At 37.4% G+C, this 21,554-nt stretch overlaps 1 protein-coding gene across 10 annotated transcripts in view; it reads right to left on the bottom strand.

The window, feature by feature from the left end:
• Positions 1 to 21,554, bottom strand: part of OSBPL6 (oxysterol binding protein like 6) — a 192,927-nt gene that overhangs the window by 58,516 nt on the left and 112,857 nt on the right. For 9 of the 10 annotated variants that reach the window (XM_037523617.2, XM_037523618.2, XM_054699881.1 and 6 more), the window contains 3 exons: positions 9,501 to 9,593; positions 2,929 to 3,051; positions 56 to 109 (listed from right to left, as the gene is read on the bottom strand). In XM_037523617.2, the coding sequence (XP_037379514.1) occupies positions 56 to 109; positions 2,929 to 3,051; positions 9,501 to 9,593 (270 nt within the window). The remainder of the gene's footprint in view (positions 1 to 55; positions 110 to 2,928; positions 3,052 to 9,500; positions 9,594 to 21,554) is intronic. The other variant, XM_054699884.1, reaches the window with a different exon arrangement.

The raw sequence follows: 21,554 nt of genomic DNA, 5'->3' as shown, positions 1-21,554 counted from the left end.
TCACTTCAAGCAGAATTCAAATCAACCTCTGAGACATGTCCTGTGTGTTACTTACATCAAGTGGTGCCTTTGAATACTTTAACATTCCATTATCCAGGACAAAAAAACGCTGCAAGAACAAAACAACTCCCAGTTATTGTCAGTATTTAAGTTATATAAAAGAGTCACAAATGTGGGCCTTTATTGCTTGACTTTTATTAATCAACATTTGATCATTTTAATGTATTTGAATTCAGTGCACCCTGCCACCATCAGTCACACTAGATAGTATGGACATTAGAGTTTAAGTTTCATACTAATCCCCTAGGGTTCTTCTATACACAATCCAAGGGGGATGGAGTCTTTTCACCATGTTTTTTCTCAATAGGGGGTTAAGGATAGGGTAGGGAGAGGGATCTCAGGGTCTGACATTTCTGAATGAACCACACTGGGATGTTTTTGAAACTAAGAAATAAGGATATCCTGGGTTAGGTCACCGCACTTCTGAGAGGCTTGTCTATACGGACTTTTTTTTACTCTAAGGTATACTCCTGCATTACCCTGGATACCACAGAAAATTCCTGAAAATGCTCATATCTATTAACAGAAGCCAGTCTATGAATAATGAATTATTTGGAAAGATTAAGAAGTTGCCTTAGTAATATGCTTACATCTCCACTTAGGAAAAATGCTTGCATTTTACTACTAGTAAAAGATGCTAATTAATAAGTAAAAAAGAGAGATTAAAGTAATACTGGAGAAATTATGGGCAAATTTCGTCTTCTCTGAGGTGATCCTAGTTTGGTTTAAACCAATCTAGCCATTTTTACTCCACAAACACTCAGGACCACTTTCCATGTCAATTTACAAGAAAACAAAGAGTTCTCAGACCTCCTTCAAAGCGCCCTCCTCCAAAGCCCACAGATGCAGAGAGGAAGTCATTCTGTTGCTGTAAAGTGGTGTTGCAGTAAGTTTTCATGTGACCCAGGAACTCTTTGCTGCTGAGATGGCAGGTAGTCAGGCCCAGCAACATGGCACAGAGCTCACAGATGGCTTTGTTACAAAAGCTAACTCTTTTGTTACAGGTTAGAGGGTAAAACAAGCAAGCACCAAAGAAAGAATCTCTACAGTTGAAAAACATTTATTACTCAATTACTCATAATTTGGGCAATCAAATAGGCTGATGGTTGAATAAATGATGGTTTAGAGACCAGGAGGGAAGGCAATGCAAAGGAGAGTCTTCTATTTATGTAGCAAAATGTTCATAGGCATATGGGACAGAAAGAGCTGCTACTGAGCCACAGCCAGTTCTGCTGAAACATGGACTGAGAGTGCAAAAGTTAGTGATTCATCTTTGAAAAGCTTTTTTGACCTCTTTGTTCCATTTTTCCATTTCTAGCTGTCAAAGGATTTAATGGGAGTAACCTATAGGATGATCAGAGATTAGAAAAGCCATTGATTCAAGGAAGTGCAAAATGTCAGGGTAAGAACGAAGGCAAAACCTGATTCTAGAAAGGAGTCTGATCAGTTGGCGAAAATTCAAGGAAAAACAAGGAAGAGATTGATTCCTGGAATTGGGATAACACGGATACAGTGGAGACTGATATGGTTTCTGATGAGCAAGAGGTACTATTAGTCAGAATCCTCTTTGACCTCATTGTTGTTTTTTTCCACCCTGAGAGGAAAATAGGGTAACATTTCCATCTATTAATTCTTAAGTCTTTCCACTAAAGTGTAAAATATACATATCATCAAGAATATTACAATGGGGCATCCCCTGGCGGCGCAGGGGTTGAACACTGGGCTGCAAAGCTGCCCAAAGCCTCTGCAGCGCCGGTTTGATCCCCGGCCGCTGGCGAGGGTCCCACATGGCATGCAGACCTCTCCTGCCGCCTGCTGCTCCCCTCAGCAGTGTATTTCGTCAGTCTGCCAGTCTGTCAGTCTGCCTGTCTGTATTTCGTCAGTCTGCTCTCCGCTCTGGCTCTGGTGAATTCTCTCACCCTCCCACGCTTCTGACTGTACCCAGTGCTTGTATAAAAAAATAAATAAATCTTTAAAAAAAAAGAAATTAAAAAAAAAGAATATTATAATGCATAACCTCCCTACTTTGGGCCAATGGGGAGGCACCACATGGCCATATGAGCCAACAAAGCCATTTGCCCTGAGATGAAACCCATTAGCAGATCTGGCCAGTATATGAACCTGCTCTTCCAGTGATTTCAGAGAAGATGCTGGTAATGGATCAAGGGATTTATACAGAAAGTGGAGGACAACTTTCTCCTCCTTAGCACCACAGGATTCTTGCTACTCAGGTAACTGCAACAATGTAGTTCAAAATATTTTCTCCAAAATTAGAACTGGAAGGTGGAACAAGGATGTGGGGTAGGGTAGAAAGGAATAAGCCATATACTTTACAGGCAGTAAACAAACCAAGACCAGCAATTTCCATCTTTAGTTTGCACTGGTAACAAATTCTAGGAATTTACCCCCAAGGAATTAAATACAATTTCATATGTAAGAATGTTTATCACAATATTATAATAGTAAAAAATTTACACACCCTACATATCCAGCAATAAAATAAGAATTGATGAATGATGGTGGCGTATATAAATCCACCCAGTGAAATACATGCATTCATTTAAAAACATCTCATATTTAGGATAGTTAAGAATATATTCATGCTATTTAAGGGAAAAAAGTAGTGTCAATAACAATACATACAACAAACTGGATTTTAATAGCATGTGAAGTATTTCTTTGCATAAAGATCTTGCAGATGTTTTCATTTAATAGGTATAATAGTTTGCAGCCTGTATTGTTAAAATAAAGCCTTGAAAATTAGTTTTACACATACAACCATATTACTGGTTTCCTATCTAATGACATCAAATAAGATTTTCTCTATTTATGAAGATGATTTGAACTCGAATGCGATGAAACTGTTACCTTGTGCCAGCCTTTTAAAGGCCATTTTCTTTTCTTCAGCATAAAGCCTTCATGTTTGTCTGGTCTCTGGACATTGGTTTGGCCTATTTTCAGCCCTTCTATAATTTCCCAGCTGTCAGCTTCCTGAGAGAAAAGAAGAAAAACAAATCACATGTTTCTTAGTGCTTGATGACACACTTAAAGCAGATTCTTAAGTAGAAGTTGCTTTTGAAACAACACTCAACCCACCAGAAGTATGAATAACATTCTGGAGCAAATTCTAACAGACACTTATAATTGAAGTTAAAATGATTTTCAGGTAGATCTGGGGGAATGTGGGCCCATCAGAGACTCATTGGAGATGGAGTTTGGGTAGAATGGAATTTCGATTGCCTGGACTCAGAATTTAAAATGCATTTTTCCAGACAGTTGATTTCTGGACACACAGGCACTTTAAAGTTTGAAAATAATATTGTTTTGATGATAAATGCTCAATTAGTGCATGGCCTTGGCTTTCTGTGTAGAAATGGAAAGGCTACAGTCATTTATGTGGCTTGTAACCTGTTAGCACTGAAGTGCTGTGGGCACCTGCTTCCTCTCAGTTGAGGCTGCTGATTTCAAAGAATGCATGAAATGCCCAGTCCTTCTTGGCAAACACACACCAAGAAGTCCAGGCTTTTGAAGACACATATTTTTGACTGCAAGGCAAGAAACTAGGTATTTTATAAAATCTATGATTTTATAGTCTACACTATCACCCTCTTCTGTTAAAAATGGGCTAAGTCACAGATTCCTCTTCTACCAAGTGTTTAGGTTGTTTAATTTTTTTTTAATGAGTAGTCAATATTTCAAAATCAGAAGATTTCAGACTTTAAAAGTAAAACTTTCTAAATTTTCAAAATTCTTATAAGATCTGGCACCACTGGGTATGACGTGAACAAGGAAGCCTGAGTTCAGTCTGCCCCCGTGGGCTTGGGGCACTGGTGGCTAACTAGACTTTAGCAACATCCTGGGTTTTAAATCCCCTGGATTTGGAGATTTCTAGGGATCCACGTAGCTCAAAGAAACTGCTGGCCTGGTAAATACTCACAGATTGCAGGTATGTGGCACAGTTAAGCAGTGGAGGCTGAAACAAGCAGGTTATATCCCATGTACAACTGCTTCAGTCCTGTCCCCAGCCTAGCAAAGCAGCACCTCTTTGTGGAGCTTCTGCTGCTGCCTCAGCTTTGGAGCTCCACAGATCAAGGCAGACCCCTTGGCAGAATATCCCCCCTCAAACTAACCTGGGAAGTTATGTTCTAGAAAGACATATCCTCTCAGAAATCATCCTCCTACCACAGAACAAAGGCTTCAACAGGATGACCAAACGGGTTCCAGCTCAGGGCAGATGAATTTGCTGAGCCCAACTGGTCAGGCACTGGCTTCCCAGGACCCGCTCAAAGAATGTGAGGTTCTGACAAGACCCAGCAGCAGAGGTGCTTGAATCAGTTACTAATGTCGGCCATGGGGACAGGAAGAGAGAGGGCTGAATACTTATCAACTAATTGTCTTTACTCTTTCTTTCTCCTTTCATCCAGAAGCTGCTTTCACCATGGCCAGTCAAATCTATTGTTAAGTCCAAACATAAAGACACTGGGTGGGATTTTCATAGAAAATTATGCCTCTAAGAGATATGACTGAACACTGCTTCATTTAAACATTTTTTAAGGCAAGAGATGCTCTTGCTTCTGAAAAGTTTGTGAAGTAAGCATCTCGGTCCTGCAGTTCCTGGCCCAAATGACCCCCATCAATGGAAAAGCCACCTGAGACTGGCATCATTTCTTCGTCTTCTCTGTTATCTCTGAGGGGGCCTTAGTGAATGAATTACATACATTACAGAAACACACCTGCTGGTCTTCCTTTGGCAACAATAAGAACCCTTCAAAGGGTCTGTAAATTTCCCATTACATAAAAAAAAACCCTACTAAGTGATTTCCTACTTGAAGATATTATTGTCAGAAATGGATTGATTTGCTCAAAATGTTAATTAGATAAGTGTTTTTAAAAAATGTTCCTGGTAAGATAACTTCAGGCAGTAAAGCAAGATTTTTGGACAACGTAAGTGCAGGTGACAGTGTCACCCAGAGTACAAAGTGCATGCCCTGGCATCTCTATTCTTAAATACTGAGCTGCAATCCAACGAGTGAGGGTAGCTTATGAATAACATTAGAATAACAGGAAAAAGCTGTACGTTCTTAAAAAGGGTCCAATAACTGGTTTTCTACTCCCACCAGAAAAACAGGTAAAAATTTCTATAAAAATGATGCATTTCTGGTCCAACCACTATGGAGAGCTGTGTGGAGATTTCTGGACCTACTAAACATAGAGCTTCCATATGATCCAGCAATTCCACTCCTAGGTATTTACCCAAAGGACACAGAAACATCAATTCCAAAGAGCACCTGCACCCCTATGTTTATAGCAGCACTGTTTACAATAGCTAAGCTTTGGAAACAACCCAAATGCCCAAAAATAGATGACTGGATCAAGAAGATGTGGTACATATATACCATGGAATATTACTCAGCATTCAAAAAAGATAAACACATGCAATTTGCAGCAACATGGATGGCGCTGGAAGGGATCATGCTCAGCGAAATAAGCCAAAAAGAAAAAGAAAAATACCGGATGGTCTCACTCATAGCAGGAATCTAGAAAACTTAAATAAGGGACCAGGAAAATGAATATAAGAAAGTGAAAATCAAAATCAACAAAAAACTATGAACCAGAGATACTTTTTGGGGGGTGGGGGGCGGGAGGGGAAGGATTGGGGTCAGAATGGGGCGTTTGCAATTGTATGGGGGAATATAAAAATAAAATTTAATATTAAAAAAAAAAAAGAAATTTGTCACTGACCCACCATTCACATGCATTACAAGCATAAACTTGTATGGAAATACCTGGGAAAATGCAAACCTATAAATAAAAAAAAAAAAAAAAGATGCATTTCTAGTCCATAAAAATAATGAATTTCTACGCACTTCTTTTTAAAGGCTTAGTATAATCAAGACATTTAAAATAATAACTCTGCGGCCTCCCTGGCGGCGCAAGGGTTTAAGCACCACACTATGAAGCAATTCGCAGCCTCTGCAGCACAAGTTCACGAATTTGATCCTTGGCCAGCCAGGGAGCAACCCACATGGTGCAGCAGACCTCTGCTGCCTCGCCCGCTGCTCCCCTCAGCAGTGTGTTTCAGTCAGTCTGCCTGTTCTGCTCCCCATTCTGTCTCTGGTGAATCCTCTCATCCCCCACAACTCTGGCCTGTACTCCAGCTCTTGTATGCATAAATAAATAAATCTTAAAAAAAAAAAACCTCTGTATATATATGTGTAAATATATTCATTAGAACTCTCTTTGTTCCTAGAGAGATATGAGCTCTATTGAATAATGTTTCTGATGGGGGCTCGGGAGAGTGGGAAGGACACACATAGCACAGGCTGTACGCACGAGCTTTATGACTAATGATCTGTTTTCTTTAATTAAAACTCTTGTTTTGAACTGAGATTCCTGCTCCGTGATGCTGATGCCCAAAGGAATGCTGGACAGTAACCCCTGCAGATGCACCAGGATCAAGATAACCAGGAGGCTGTGAACAAGTTCTGGGGGCTGAACATGACAATATCAGCAACATCAACTGTGACAGGCTGTTCTGATGGGCTGTTTGCTTCTGACTGTTTTTGTTTAACTCATTATAAAAAGGCTAGCTCATGCCATATGATCCAGCAATTCCACTCCTAGGTATTTACCAAAGGACACAGAATCATTAATTCAAAAGGGCACCTGCACCCCTATGTTTATAGCAGCACTATCTACAATAGGTAAGCTATGGAAACAACCCAAATGCCCAAAAATAGATGACTGGATCAAGACGATGTGGTACATATACACCATGGAATATTACTCAGCATTCAAAAAAGATAAATTCATGCCATTTGCAGCAACATGGATGGAGCTGGAAGGGATCATGCTCAGCGAAATAAACCAGAAAGAAAAAGAAAAATGCCGGATGGTCTCACTCATAGCAGGAATTTAGAAAACCTAAATAAGGGACCAGGAAAAAGACTAATTATAATAAAGTAAAAATCAAAATCAACAAGCAACTATAAACCAGAGACACACTATGGAGGGGGGTGGGGGGAGGAGAAAAGGAGGGAATAGGGTCAAAATAAGGGGCGTGGGAATCGTATGGGGAATATAACTAAGGTGAAAAATGAAAAATGATGTAAAAATATATAAAATTAAAAAAATAAAGAAAATAAAAAATAAAAGGGCCAGCTCAATAGGCAATGGCAGAACAGTTTCTTTAGGGTGCTGTGCCCCCTGTTCCCTCAGATCAATGGCCAGTGACCTGAAAAATAGAAATGCTTATAGATTCAATTCCTGTCTGTTTATTGGTTTTGGGTAGTGAGAGGCAGCAGAATCCAGGCCTATTTCCAGCAACATTTCTATTTTTAAGTATCCTATCCATTTATAGCATCTCTAGAAAAATAGCATTTTTATTTTTATTTTTTGCTAGATCTTATCTATTTGAAGGCTAATGCTGTCTTTGATTCTCTCTCTCTCTCTCTCTCTCTCTCTCTCTCTCTCTCTCTCTCTCTCTCTCTCTCTCTCTCTCTCTCGTGTGTGTGTGTGTGTGTGTGTGTGTGTGTGTGTGTGTGTAATATTCTGGATAGCCTGTGAAAATGGAAACATTTAATAGTAAGTACATTTTGAATTTGTTTCTAATTAAACTCAAAATGTAATAAAAACTTGCCCTTGCAGAACTATGGCTACTGCTTTCTATGACAGTAGCTTTTTCTTCCTTGGGAGTTTAACTGCTAGGGTGGCAGTAGGGAGGGATAATATGGAAAAAGTAAAAAGATGATAACTTTTTTTTTAAACATAGATGTGGTAGCTCTGAACAAATAATTCCATTTGCTCTGATGCAATATTATGAAACTCAAAAGAAACTAGAAAGAATCTTAATATAGGTTTTACAGTTAAATAAGTTGTCAAATTGACAAAGAGGCAAAGGATAAAAGAGAGCAAACAATCTTCTTCCTACTTCAATTATAAATGGTGATGATAATTTTACAAATAAGATGTGTAAGAAATGACACAACCCATCTCATTACTTAACACAATCCATCCCTATGCTTAGTAGAGTAGGTTTATCTTAAGAAAGCTGTAATTATTTTCTGACTATTGAAGCTTTTTTATAACTTCAATTGATATTAATTTCCTATTTAAAACAGTCTCCAATTTTTTGTAGGTTTACTTATAGTACAGACAAAGTCAGATTTGACTTGAGTCAGATACACAAGCACATTTGCCATGATAGAAGTTTTAAAATATTTTTGATCTAATAACAGTAGCTAATAACAAACCAAGTCCATTCATTTGAGACATTTCCTTTCTCAAGGGCATACTATATGTGCATATATGCTTGGGAAGAGGTTGGGGATGGTATGTGAATGGAAATGCTTTGGGAGGCAAAAGCTCCAAATAAAGAACTTGAACAAATCCTGACACAGGACAATGTGTATGTCAAACAGTGTTCTTCCGCCACCAACCAGCACCCTAGAAGTTCATCATCTCTCAAAGGGTTGAGAGAAGGTGAGATGCCTTGGTATCTGGCCCCCTGACTTCATGGGGCCTCAAGAGATGTAGTATCTACTAATTTAAAACACAAGAAGAATATTAGTCCTACATCAAGACCCAAGTGGGCAACAACTTGAAGGAGAATGGGAAGTGGAGGTGTTGGTGCCCTCACCAGATCCCTGCATGGGCCTGAGGACCCCAGGCCCGGGCTGCTGGGAACAATGGGAACTGCTCAGGCTCACAGCTCCGTCTATGGGGAGTTGCTGCTTGGCCACTCCCAGTTCCTCCCTCCACCTAGCTAACACTCATGTTCTTCTCATAAGGTAGACCTACAGGAATTTTTTTTCAAACACTGCTCATCACCTCCTTACCCAATGCACCCTCAGCTCCAGTTTAGCCTGTCTCTGTACACATTGCTCTATGATACATTCTTTTCTTTTTTAACCACTTAGCTGTTTTGTTTTGTTTTGTTTTTACTCTGGGCAAGTTTTTAATTCTTTGTCTCCATATTTGTGAAACAAAAGGACTAGTTACATTGCATGGAGCTATAGTAAATGGAAAAATGTATTTAAGCACTTAGCATAATGTCTGGTATGCAGTCTGTGGGCAATAACGGTAATTGATATCATCATCACCATCATCATTGTTATTGCTGAAACTAGTGACTTTTTTCTATGACCTTGGCATAGAAATACTTTTTCAACTTTCCAACAAGGAATCACTATGGTTTTTCTTTAAAATAAAGAGAATTCTGGATCCTTGTATGTAACCCTGCAAATCCCAGAAAAATATGCTTTCATCTATTCCCTTCTTACACAAGGCACAGAAACAAACCCCCTCCAACCACTGTAGGCGAGAAGACATGTGGGCGGCACAGCTGCTTAGGGGAGTCAGGTGTAGGAGTTCTTTACAATTCAGCCTGCCCCAGAACAGACTTTGTGCCACCTAAGAAAGCACCACCTTTCATCACTGACCTTGGCCAAGGGCACCGGCTCAGGTTCAAGCAATTGCCGACTCACAGAGGGCTCGGTGCCAGAGGAAGCAGTCCTCTCCAGTATGTGGATACTCTGAAAATACAAGAAAATTGAGCCTAGAATTAAACAACCCATTTCTCATGTGGCTGGGCATAGGAGTGAGAACCCAGAGATCATAGTAAGAACAGTGAGTTCTGTGAAAAAATGACACACAGCTGATGAGAAGCTATGTCAGGAGAAGCAATTGTCTGAAAATTGTCAATACAGGTTTTGTTTTCCCTCTTTTGGATTTGCTGTGAATGTGTGCTGTGGTGTTGGTTTCAGCCTTAGAGAGTCAGAGAACAGCTCTTGGAAAATGTTAAGACACAATTTTTTTTTTAAAAAAGAAAGAAAGTCTGAACACTTTTACAACTTTATGAGAATAGTACATCTATGACTCAGGCAGTGAACCTTACATAGAAATATTTCCTCATCTCTTCAACAGTAATGGACAAAGAGAAAGGTCTATATCAGGAAAGTCCAGAGCCTCAATACCATTTGGCCTCTAGAGTTCATATAAAAATGTACAGAGAAGAAGCCATATTTATCAAGTATATTAAATAGTAGATGTCTTTTACAAAGAGATAAAAAATTCATAATCAGTAAGATAGCATTCCAACAGAAAAACGGGGAATGTAAGTGAATAGGCAATTCATGTAGAATATAGGAAAAAATGCTCAAGTTCAACCTCAGAAGTATTCAAAAAAATGAAAACCAAAAATCATAATTTTTTTTTTTTTACCAGTCTAATTCAAGAATACTTCAGGGCTGCAGGAAAGGGAGTATAAATTGAGTATGATCTTTCTAAAGAGGAATTTTGCAATTGTATTGAAAGCTGTTGGGCAAAGAAAAAGTACATGTCTCAGTGACCCAGCAATTCCACAGCTAAGTCTTTAAGAAAATAATTAAATTAGTATGCAAAGGTATAAGAACAGAACAGCTATTTTTATCAAAGCACTGTTCATTGTGGTAAAGTATACTTTATGTAAGAATAGTATGGACTTAGAAAAAAACACCACACAGTGACTCAAAATGATAATATGGACCTACATTTATTGACATGTTGTCTGTCAACTGAAAAATCAGACTACAGAAAGTACACAGAATATGATGCTTTTTATATATATATATAAATATGTGTATATATATATGTAAAATAAAAATATTTTCCAGAATGTTAATAGTACCTATATAAAGGTGATGGGGATTCTAAGTGATTTTTAATTTTCTCTTAAATTTTCAACCTTTTGGTACATTCTATTACCCTGAAAACAAGGGGTCTGGCCATAGATTTCTCAAATCCTACCTGAATGCATTTTTCAAATTATTTATTATAAAGAGAATAATTAGGAAGATTTATGAGTTGCTCCTGTTTCTTCAATTTGTGAGGAAGCAGAAGAAATAAGAAGAGATATCTGGGGATCAAATATAAACCTGGACAGGAATTCTTGGCAAGAATTACTAATCTAACAGCCACAGTGTCCGAAGACAATTTAAGTATTACCTGGCCCTGGGCAGATGTGAGAATCCAGCTGTTTTCTACTATGTCAGGGATCAGAGTATACAGGAATGTACATATAACACCATTCTTCTCACTAAAATTTGTTTTGGAAAATTTTTTAAAATAAAAAATGATATTTAGGTTGATAGAGGGTCTACAGTTACTTTTAAATAAATAAGTTTTAAAAATTTCTGACATAACAACTATTGATAGATATAACCCACATAAACAAAAACTCTGAAGTCTTCAATAATTTTTAAGATTGTAAAGAGTTCCCAAGACCAAAAATTGGTCCTCTAGACTGCTGTTCTAGAAGAACTACTGTTAAAAATTCGGGTTTATTATTGGAATAGAGAATTCTGACTTGCATATAAGTTATTTCCTTTCTCATAATGCTTCAAGGAAAAGCATTTTCAGAAAAATAAATGCATTTCAAAATTTATAACTACTTAATCCACCTTAAGCTAAATTATATACATCTACTCATTAATAGCTCCAAACTACCTAAGAGGAACACAAACCTTGTTTCATATGCTGCACAAACACATCTTAGCAAAACTTCAATAAATGTAAATTCTATGAGGGTAAAAAACTGTTAAAAAAAGGTGTTTTTTAAATGTGTGAGTTGATTTTTTTAAAAGAATTACTAGCAATAAAGATATATATAGGCATAACTATATTACAGATGTAAAATGCCTCCAGCTTGCCCACAGCAAACAACTTTATAATTTGAGATAATTTCCTACAGTAAAAGTTGTTTCCATGATATGACTTTCAAAAATCAAGAAATGAAACCATTTAGAAACTACAATTTTTGTACTAAAAGTTTCAGAAAAGTAAATGTAATGAAGTAGAAGACCAGAAACTGCCAGTGAAACATGTCATTCATTCATTCACTCACCCATTGGTTCAATTAACCAACAAATAAATATTTGGCACCTATACTGTTCCAGGTGCAAACAATAGGGTGATAGAAACAAAACAAAGAATTAGTCCTATTATGCTCATATTCTAGAGAGAGATGTTATCATACAAAAGACCAAGTAAGGCTGAGTGAATTCTGTAACCCTGCTTTTACTTGATTTTTCTAATGAAATATCTTGGTCTGGACTTCTCTTTAAGAACTCTCCCCTATTTTCATGCCAGCAAGGTTGCTGAGCAATAAAACACACATACATCACTTCCCTCCTCCTCTTGGTCAGAAAAGCAAAACATGGAAAGAAACTTGATCTTAGCAACTGTATAAGCAAAAAATAAAGGATTAATTCTAAGAACTTAGCCTGGAGAAGGAAACTAAATCCCTTAATTTCTAAACCTAGCCACATAAACATCAATTTAGGATAAAGTGTGCTTAAAAATAATTTTTGTCTCTATAGATACCTGAGGCTACTTAAAATGTTGCCAGAATTTTGTTGATGAGAATGGTTAGAGAACAAACAAATCAGGCCAGAATCTGTAAAATATTTACCACAGAATCTCACAAAAAATACAATATTGATTCCTTCATTTTATTTTACAGAACAATTTATACTATTGGAGAAAATTACAGGTTCATTGGTTTCAAGCATGGTTTAATATAGCACATATTCAACTGAGCGAAAAATCCAAACCTCTTATTTTGTTAATTTGCCAAGGCACAGAGAATTATAAAAACATTTACTAAGAAATATTAAGTAAAATTAATATTTTTATTATCACAAATATATATTTTACTGAAAAGTGAAAGCATGATTTATAAAACTACTAGCTGATACACATTATTACAAATATAAACTGACTTTAAAAAATAAAATCTCTCATATCCAGATGGTGTCACTTATATGTGGAAAATAGAAAAACTGAAGTGTCAGACAAAGACCCACTTTAAAACCAACCCTTCAAAACTGACCATAGATCTTTGGCTTTCAGAGGAGGAAGAGGAGGAGGAGGAGGGAAAGGGGTGAAAACAGGGTGTAGGGGAACACAATGGGCTATGGTGGAGGACTATGGGGCTTCACTGGTGGGAGGTTACAGTGACTACACAGTAAGTGGGGTGGGGAGAGGGAATCCTGTAGTGTCAAAACAAGCATAACAAACTTGCTATATATACAAGACAAGTATAGCAAGGATATAAAATAATGGTACTTCAATAACATAAAGCTCCATAATGAAAATGAAGAAACTAAAAGCTCTTATAGAAACAGTCTAGCCTTATATTTATGTATATTATATAATATATTATATATATTTTTAGAACTTAACTATTATTGTCTATTCAAAAATAAAACATAAATCCACTATCTTAAGAATTATCTTCAAACTCATGATTTTTAAAACCAAAAGCATACCCCTGAAATTATATAATTACACATATAACCATTCATTCTTTTAAATGAAATATCCAAGTATTTGAATGCTATTTTTAAAAACAAAACTGTTTTCACTGACCATACCCAGCCTGAGACTCTGGTTAGACTGGGTGCTGCTTGAAGGTAGGGGCCAGTTTATCTTCAGGTGGCATCTCGCCCCCTCCCAGCACAAGACCCTGCACTTAGTAGCCAGTAAAAATATTTTTCCATAGCCAGAAAAAAACTGAAAGCTTTCAATGCTCTCTGATTAATTTGTAGAGAACAGTTCCTAAGCAATTATTAACACACGATTAGGCATAAAACTGCCTTCTAGCTTATGTTGGAATTTTAAGAATCACAGCTCCAACTGGACAGAACTTTTGAAAACACTGAAATGGTTTAGCTTTTAAACCTGAAAAATCTAGTGGACTGCTCGCATGCAGAGCATTTGCTCATTAGATTTACAGCTATGATTTTACGTCACATTTATTTTGCAATTTAATTTCCCAATCTATTCCGAGAGAAAAGTCATTCTTTTCATAAGATTTCCTTCCAGATCATAATTTGTACAATAACTTTTCTTCACAAGCTATTTTCATATTCCCCCACAGTGACTTGAAGGCACATAATATGGTGTCACACGTATTATACAAGCAGGTTAAATAAAGGGTTACACAGACCTGCTAATCATTCTTTTAAAATCAGTTTCCTCTCAAATACTATCATTTCAACTTAATTTCTAGGTCAGTGTTTTCATAAAGACTTTTTTTTTTAAAAGCAGTATTTGCTTTACTCCCACAATTGAGTGGGAGGTACAGAGAGGTTCTGACACCCCTTGCCCCCACACATGGACAACCCTCCCCTATTAGAAATATCCGCCCTCCCCCGCTCCCCTCCCAGGAGGTACAATTGAGACCACTGATGAGTCAAGGTTCAGTCCAGGTCAATTTTCAAGGAACTTAGAACACACAGACAAGGTGAAAGTACTTACCCTCCCTTTGATCCCCCTGCTCAGAGAGAATGGATGCATATTTAGCTCAAAACCAGGAGCCTAGACCACATAGTTCACAGTGGCTCTTGAACATGGTAAAAGTTTATCCCAGAGTAGTGTTCACTGATCACAATACCTCCTGGGCAGCAAGTAGAAATCTGCTAACAAGACAAAGAGTCTGGTTCACTCAGTATCAAAGATATGAGTAAACAGACCAACAAGGAGGCATTTAACAATAGCTGAACGGTTTAGTGGGACTCCAGCAGAGAGGAACGTGACCTCCACATGAGAGTCCAAAGGATCTTGGTCTCCTGGTGTGTTGTGCCTGTCATTTACTCTAATTTTAAATATATAAAGGAACCGCAGGAAACACTTTAGGCTGTGATGACAGATTTCTGTATAGACTCACTTTTTTATATACAAATTTAGGACAATAATGAGAATTACATTACTGCTCCACAAATGTTAACTCCATTGAAATTGCTCTGTCTGATTTTCTTAGTTATTTTTATATTCATGAATTATACAAAACACTTTCAAAGAAAAATATCCAAAATAATTCAGAAACTTCTAAGGTATTTTCTTCTCCAAGCTTTTGGCTGCTGGGTTTGTCATTCTCCTAGCTATATCTACTGTAATTCTAATGCAGCAACATTCAGTGATACTCATAACCGTCATAGGACAGTGATGATCACGGTGGTATGGCACTTAATATTTAGTGCTTTCAATATCCCTGTCTATAGCCCTGCTTTACATGGATTATTTCATTTCATCTTCACAAAAAGGCTTTGAAAAATGACTATTAAATTGATTTCATGGCTCATTGAACAGAGGAGGCACAGAAAGATTAAATTAATGACACAGAGTCAGTAAGTGTTGGAGTTGGAATGTGAATCAAGATTTACTCTAGAGTCCAAGCATTTAAATACTGCCTTCTACTAAAGTTAAAGCTAATACTAAATGACAAAAAATTATAGAAATTTCAAGTAATGTATTCTCTCAAGATGAGCTGAATACATGAAAGGCATCCTCTACCACAACCTTCCACCAAAGAGAGACAGAAATGAATAAATCAAAAAAGAAAAAATGACATCGCTGTTAAATATGGCGCAAACTCAGGGTTCATTTCCAAGTTTCAAGGACGAAGACAAGTTGGTTATTTTTACTTTAGGGTTGCAGCGTCTGATGCAGAGGAGAGAATGTATGTTCTCAGTCATACAGATGAGCATCCAGCACTCAATGCTGCTAGTTACCATGACAAATCACAAGCCTCTCTCAGCCTCAGTGTACTCGTCTGTAAACGGGGATAATAATGTTGACACTGGAAGATGTTGCAAGTCACCCAGTGTTTGCACAGTACTTCTCAGAGGCTGTTACACTGCAGACGCTCTAATGGTAGCTAATGTCTTCTCGGTTACCAACAGAACAAGACTAAAGATCTGAGAATCTTGGTGCCACAGAAAGATGTCACCAAACACAGAGCAGGTATATGACCTTTTCAAAAGTTATTTCCTTTTGGAAGTGAAGAATCCATGCCCAACTGGGCCATCACGTTACCCAGTCAACCCAGAAACCATAGTCAGCTCCACCTCCTGACCAGAGTATCAGAATTTTCCAAGAGCTGATGAAACGAGGGGAGACAGATGCACTAGGCACTCACCAACGAAAAAGCAACCACAGCGGACGGTGATGCAGACCACCTCTTTCGGGCAGCCTGAGGCTGAGGATGCCTGCTATCTTCTTGATAATTTCCTTCGAGGAATCATTGTTACTTTTGAAATTGCATAAAATAATAACACCACCGGGGCCTCCCCTGGTGGCGCAGCAGTTGAACGCTAGGTTACGAGGCTGCCCGCAGCCTCTGCAGCGCCAGTTCCATCCCCGGCCACTGGAGAGGATCCCACCAAAAAAAAAAAAAAATTAACACCACCAAAGCCAGAAGTCCATGACTGAATAAGTAGTAATTCTACCACTTTTTCTATAGTAACAATTATCTTTCCCTCGCTGACTGATGGCAAAATTACATTAATTATAAATCTCCATCTCAGTGCTACCAAAAAGAAAGTAGAAAATTTTAGAAAAAGTGGCCAGAAAAATTCCACACAGCACACCTGGAAAATCCTGAAGGGAGGAAACCAGTCATCGGGGTTTTAATTATTCTTATATAGAAACATGAAAGTCATTGAGAATCAACTGCTATGACTCCACATGGATCTGATCTGTTGTTGGAAACCCTGCATTGTAAGAAATAACATTAGGACCCACGGAGTGGTCCATTTAGAGCCCACAATATTTCTGTGATCTCAGCCAGAAAGTGGTAAAAACCACATAAATCAACAGTTCTTTAAATCCAATGGTCACCCTTCAATATAATGAGAACCAGATCTTACTGGCTGCTTCTCACCTGTACACTCAACACTCACAGACACATAACTAAATCCTGGGGAAACCCAGCAACTGTGAGCATGCTTCATGACAATTATTAAAGAATGGCTATTAACAGGGACAAATTCTTAGCCAGTTCAAGAGCAACAGCTCTGGAATGTGTAGAGTTAATTTAAGGCAGAACAATTCTGTGTGACTTGAAAAGAATACTGAAGTCAAGTTAATTTGTAATTTTCTACAAGTCCCTTACAATGACCCTGAACAAAGGTTTTCAGTTGGATAATCACACGTGACTTTGGTAACGATACAAGCAAAGAAAATCACATATATTTAACATTTCTGTATGTATGAATATCTGTATGTATGTATGCAGAGTGCTTTGGATCTCCTACAAAATCAGAGTGGGTATGTCTACTATTTGCCTGTATGTACTCAAACATTTGGTAAGTGAAAAAATGAATAAATATTTGCTCTAAGATATACAGTAAGTTCTCACTGTTTGGCAAACATGCTTAAGTTACCCTGAGATAAATACAGGTGGCTAAGAAGACAAACAGTGACCCAGAAAATGCCTCAGTGACTCAGAGGTAGGTTAAAACATCTTTCTCCTCCAAGTTTCCCATGTGGCATATCCTTTATATTTAATTTTAAATCTTATACCTATGGAGTCAGGACTTACAATTTTAAATTAAAATAGGTGATATATCATATTTGCTGTATTACAAATACTCTTTTAAAGCTACAAACACAATACACTTTAAAATTTTTTTTAACTATACAACAATACATATTTATTGTAGAAATTTGGAGGGGGACAGAGAAGAGATTAAAAGTGCCCACAATAAGCAATGAACTCTTTCAAGATCTTGGTATCCTTGCTTGCATCTTTTAAAAATGCACATATAGAACATTCAATTCTTAAAAACAAAATTCTAATTATGCCATATTTTTAATTTAATAGCAGTTCTTTTCAATTTACAATATGTAATTTCCCCACAGCATTAAATGTTCTTCAAAAACATTTTAGCAGCTATGTAATATTCCATCATATGGCACAGAAATCTGTACATGTATCTTTAGTTATTTCCTTAGCACACATTCCTAGAAGCTGAGTTACCTGGTCTTATGGCATGATTTTTTTTTTAATTTTTATTTTTTGAGCATTTTTAAATTTTATATATTTTTACATCATTTTTCATTTTTGCACAATGTATGTATTTTCATCTTGGTTATAGTCTCCATACAATTCCCATGCCCTCTTGTTTTGATCCTACTCCCTCCTCCCCTCCCTGTAGTGTCTCTGGATCATAACTGCTTGTTGATTTTAATTTTTACTTTATTATAATTAGTCTTTTTCCTGGTCCCTTATTTAGGTTTTCTAAATTCCTGCTATGATTGAGACCATCTGGAAACAACCCAAATGCCCAAAAATAGGTGACTGGATCAAGAAGATGTGGTACATATACAATGGAATATTACTCAGCTATCAAAAAAGATAAACTCATGCAATTTGCTGCAACATGGATGGAGCTGGAAGGGATCATGCTCAGCGAAATAAGCCAGAAAGAAAATGGCATGATTTCTTAAGAGACTTTAGACACAAATGAAAAATTTCCCTCCAGAAAATGGGAATTAATTTACTAGCTTACCAGCAGTACATGAGAGTGCCCATTTTCTGGAAACCTCACCAACATTGGTTATTATTATTACTATTATTACAAAGTCAGCTCTTAATAAGGATTTAGGTCAAGAAATATGGCTCTTTAAAGTATACAATCTACACAAGACTTCCCTGTATCTTTGTCACAGTATTCTGCTTATAGCCTTGGAGAGTTATAAGGGGTGCTAGCCAAAGGGATGTAAAAGTTTTTATTGGTCCAAGGTGAAAATCAAATAAAGCAGTTTTGTAGATTTTACGGTCCTTCAAGATGATGTTTTCACAGTCTTAATGAAACACCTAAAAGTATATTCTGTGAGAGTGACGATAACTAAACCTTGGTGAATAACAGTCTCCTGGGAAGCTTCTGGAAACCACAGATTCCCAGGCCTTCTCAATAACCTATTGAATGAGATCCTCTTGGGGTTCATTACCAGATTACACTGTGGCTCTCCATTTGGTGTTATGCTTCAGAACCGCATGGGCAGTATTAGTCTTGGGTCTAACAGATAAATTTGCTGCTACAGAAATGTTATCTCACACCAGCCAGCTCAGGGAATTAAGATAGCTTCTTCTTAAGTGAGAAACTGATAAAGCAAGCCTAGAGAACAGAAGCATTCTGGTAAACATACCAGGGAAGGCAGAGAACAGATTCTTTCCCGAGTAATGTAGAGTTTGGAATCACTTGTGGATAACAAGTGTCTGAGTGCCAGGTGGCAAATTTCTTTCCCATGATGTCACTGCAGCACATTTGACATGCACTAAACATGTACTGTAAACAGCAAACACAGCAACAATGATCTCCAAATGGTGGGGACAGCAAGAAATCCATGGGGAAAAGGCTAATCGCAGTTTTTAATAAAGAAATGATCAAAAATTCTTATTCCAAAGGCAAAACATATAGTGAAAATTTAAAAAAAAAGGCACAAAGGATGTAAAAAATTCACCTTTGATACCAGTGATACCAGTTCTCCATGATAATAACCATGACTATCTTGGCTGATGTACTGCTTGGTCCATGGTTTCCCAGGCTAGCGAGGATGGAAAGGAACATCACTATTATTACTGAGGGAAAAAATGAGAAGGAAACACATAGCTCAAACTCAATTGATACATGCTGCCTTACAAAGTTCATTTAGAAGTGGTCAGAAGGTCCTTCCCTGGACCCTCAAGTCTTACAACAAAACAGTGAAGCAGCCAAAACAAAGGCTCCAGAATCAGGTTTCCAGGGAGTAAACCCTATCTTAGCCACTCACTAGCTGTGGTCAAGATATTTTACCACTTCCTGCCAGAGTTTAGTTCTCTGAAAAGGTGATGATAGTTCCAACCTCTCACAGTGAGAAGTGATGAAATATGAGCTCTTGCTGTTGTTGTTCTATTCGTTTATTACAAACTTTGCCTGACATTTAGAGCATCCAGTTTACAAAATGCATCCAAATCACAAAAAAATAGTCACAGTATTAGTTTTTGCAAGCAAGTATTATTTGCCCATTACATTGGGGAAATAATATCCTACAAGTTAGATTCCATAGATGGGTGGAATCCCCAAAAGGCTAAAATGGAAGCAACTGGAGAATTTAAATAATACCAAGCACCGGGCCTCCCCTGGTGGCGCAGGCGGTTGAGTGCTGTGCTGTGAAGCTGTCCGCAGCCTCTGCAGTGCTGGTTTGATCCCAGCTAGCCAGTGAGGGTCCCAGGTGGTGCAGCAGACCTCTCCTGTTGTGCCCGCTGCTCCCCTCAGCAGTGTATTTTGTCAGTCTGCCTGTTCTGTTCCCCGCTGTCTCTGGTGAATCCTCTCACCCTCCCGCGCCTTTCGCCTGTACCCTGGTTCTTGTATAAATAAATAAATAAATCTTCAATAAATAAATAAATAAATAAATAAATAAATAATGCCTAGCACCAAGCACCAAGGGCTTTATTCACTAGCATCGGTCCTGTGAAGACACTGAAGATTTTCAGCTCAGGTTAGTATTCTTCCCTGAATTGAGACTTGGGTTCCATGATCATCCTGAAAATCCCTGGATCCATGGAATTTTACATAGAACTAAGAATTTTCTATTGACATGCTGGCAGATTTCAAGTTATATATTCTCCTTTACAGATAAGACTGACTATGATTTAAATTGGAGGTTAGGTATTAAGTCAGTAATGTTTGAATTTTTTTCTATAAAAATTAAAAGCTTACTAGTTGAGGTAATAGTCTATTGTTCACAACTTAAAAGATGAAAATAGATTTCATATTGAGAAGACAGAGACTCTTCATTACAAAGCAATGACTTGGTAATGTCATTTAGCAAAACTATTTGAAGAAGATCAAAGTTCAATTGGAAAAGACATATTCCACTTCAGTTCATGTGTATTATCAGTCTGTTTGCCCCCAAAAGAAAAATTTTTATAAACACCCTGTCTAAAAATAGTATGGTATATAAAAATAACAAAAAGAAAATATGACAAAAGCAAAAGAAAAAAAGGTATAGTATAGACATACTATGAAGTATACATAAAGTACAAACATTGATGAGAAACACTTTTCCTTTCTGGTTTTCTAGGCACCTTCTTCACTTACAATGAAATAGTAGGTATAGCAAATGCTGCTACTACCATAAATGGCTGGTTATGTCACCAACCTCTGGTTAACAGGCAGTTCCACAGAAACCCTGCTGGGACAGACTTCACATGCCATCAGTGGCAGCAACTGCGTGGGTCAGAGCTGGTTTTGAAAGGTATTGCTATAGATGATATACAGGAAAAATTTTTAGCTGTCCATATAATTGAAATGTTGCATCAGATAACCATTAGATTTAATAGATATTTATTTTTTTCACATTTTAAAAAGACAGTTTACTAGGAATGAATATATATTTTATAAAAACTGGCAAGAAGATTCACGACCAGCTTCTCATGACTTATCTATGAAATAATTTTTCCCCCAAAATTTCTTTATGATCTCTGAGCTTCAGCAAACTTGAAATCATTCTAAGGAATGGCTGATATTTTCTCTTTTGACTTTTCATTAAACAAAGAAGATGATTCATTTAAGCATTTGCAATGTCTAATAATAGACACTGTCACCTGGTAATTACACATTCCAAATCTTAATTTCTTAGAGTAATATTGTCTGATTTTCTTACATGACTTTGTAATATTTTGATAA

This window comes from Talpa occidentalis, unplaced genomic scaffold, assembly GCF_014898055.3.
Source record: "Talpa occidentalis isolate TD23 unplaced genomic scaffold, MPIMG_talOcc4v2.1 talOcc4.3, whole genome shotgun sequence".
NCBI lineage: Eukaryota > Metazoa > Chordata > Mammalia > Eulipotyphla > Talpidae > Talpa > Talpa occidentalis.
Note: the sequence above shows the minus strand (reverse complement) of the source record. Positions and strands in the feature narration are given on the sequence as shown.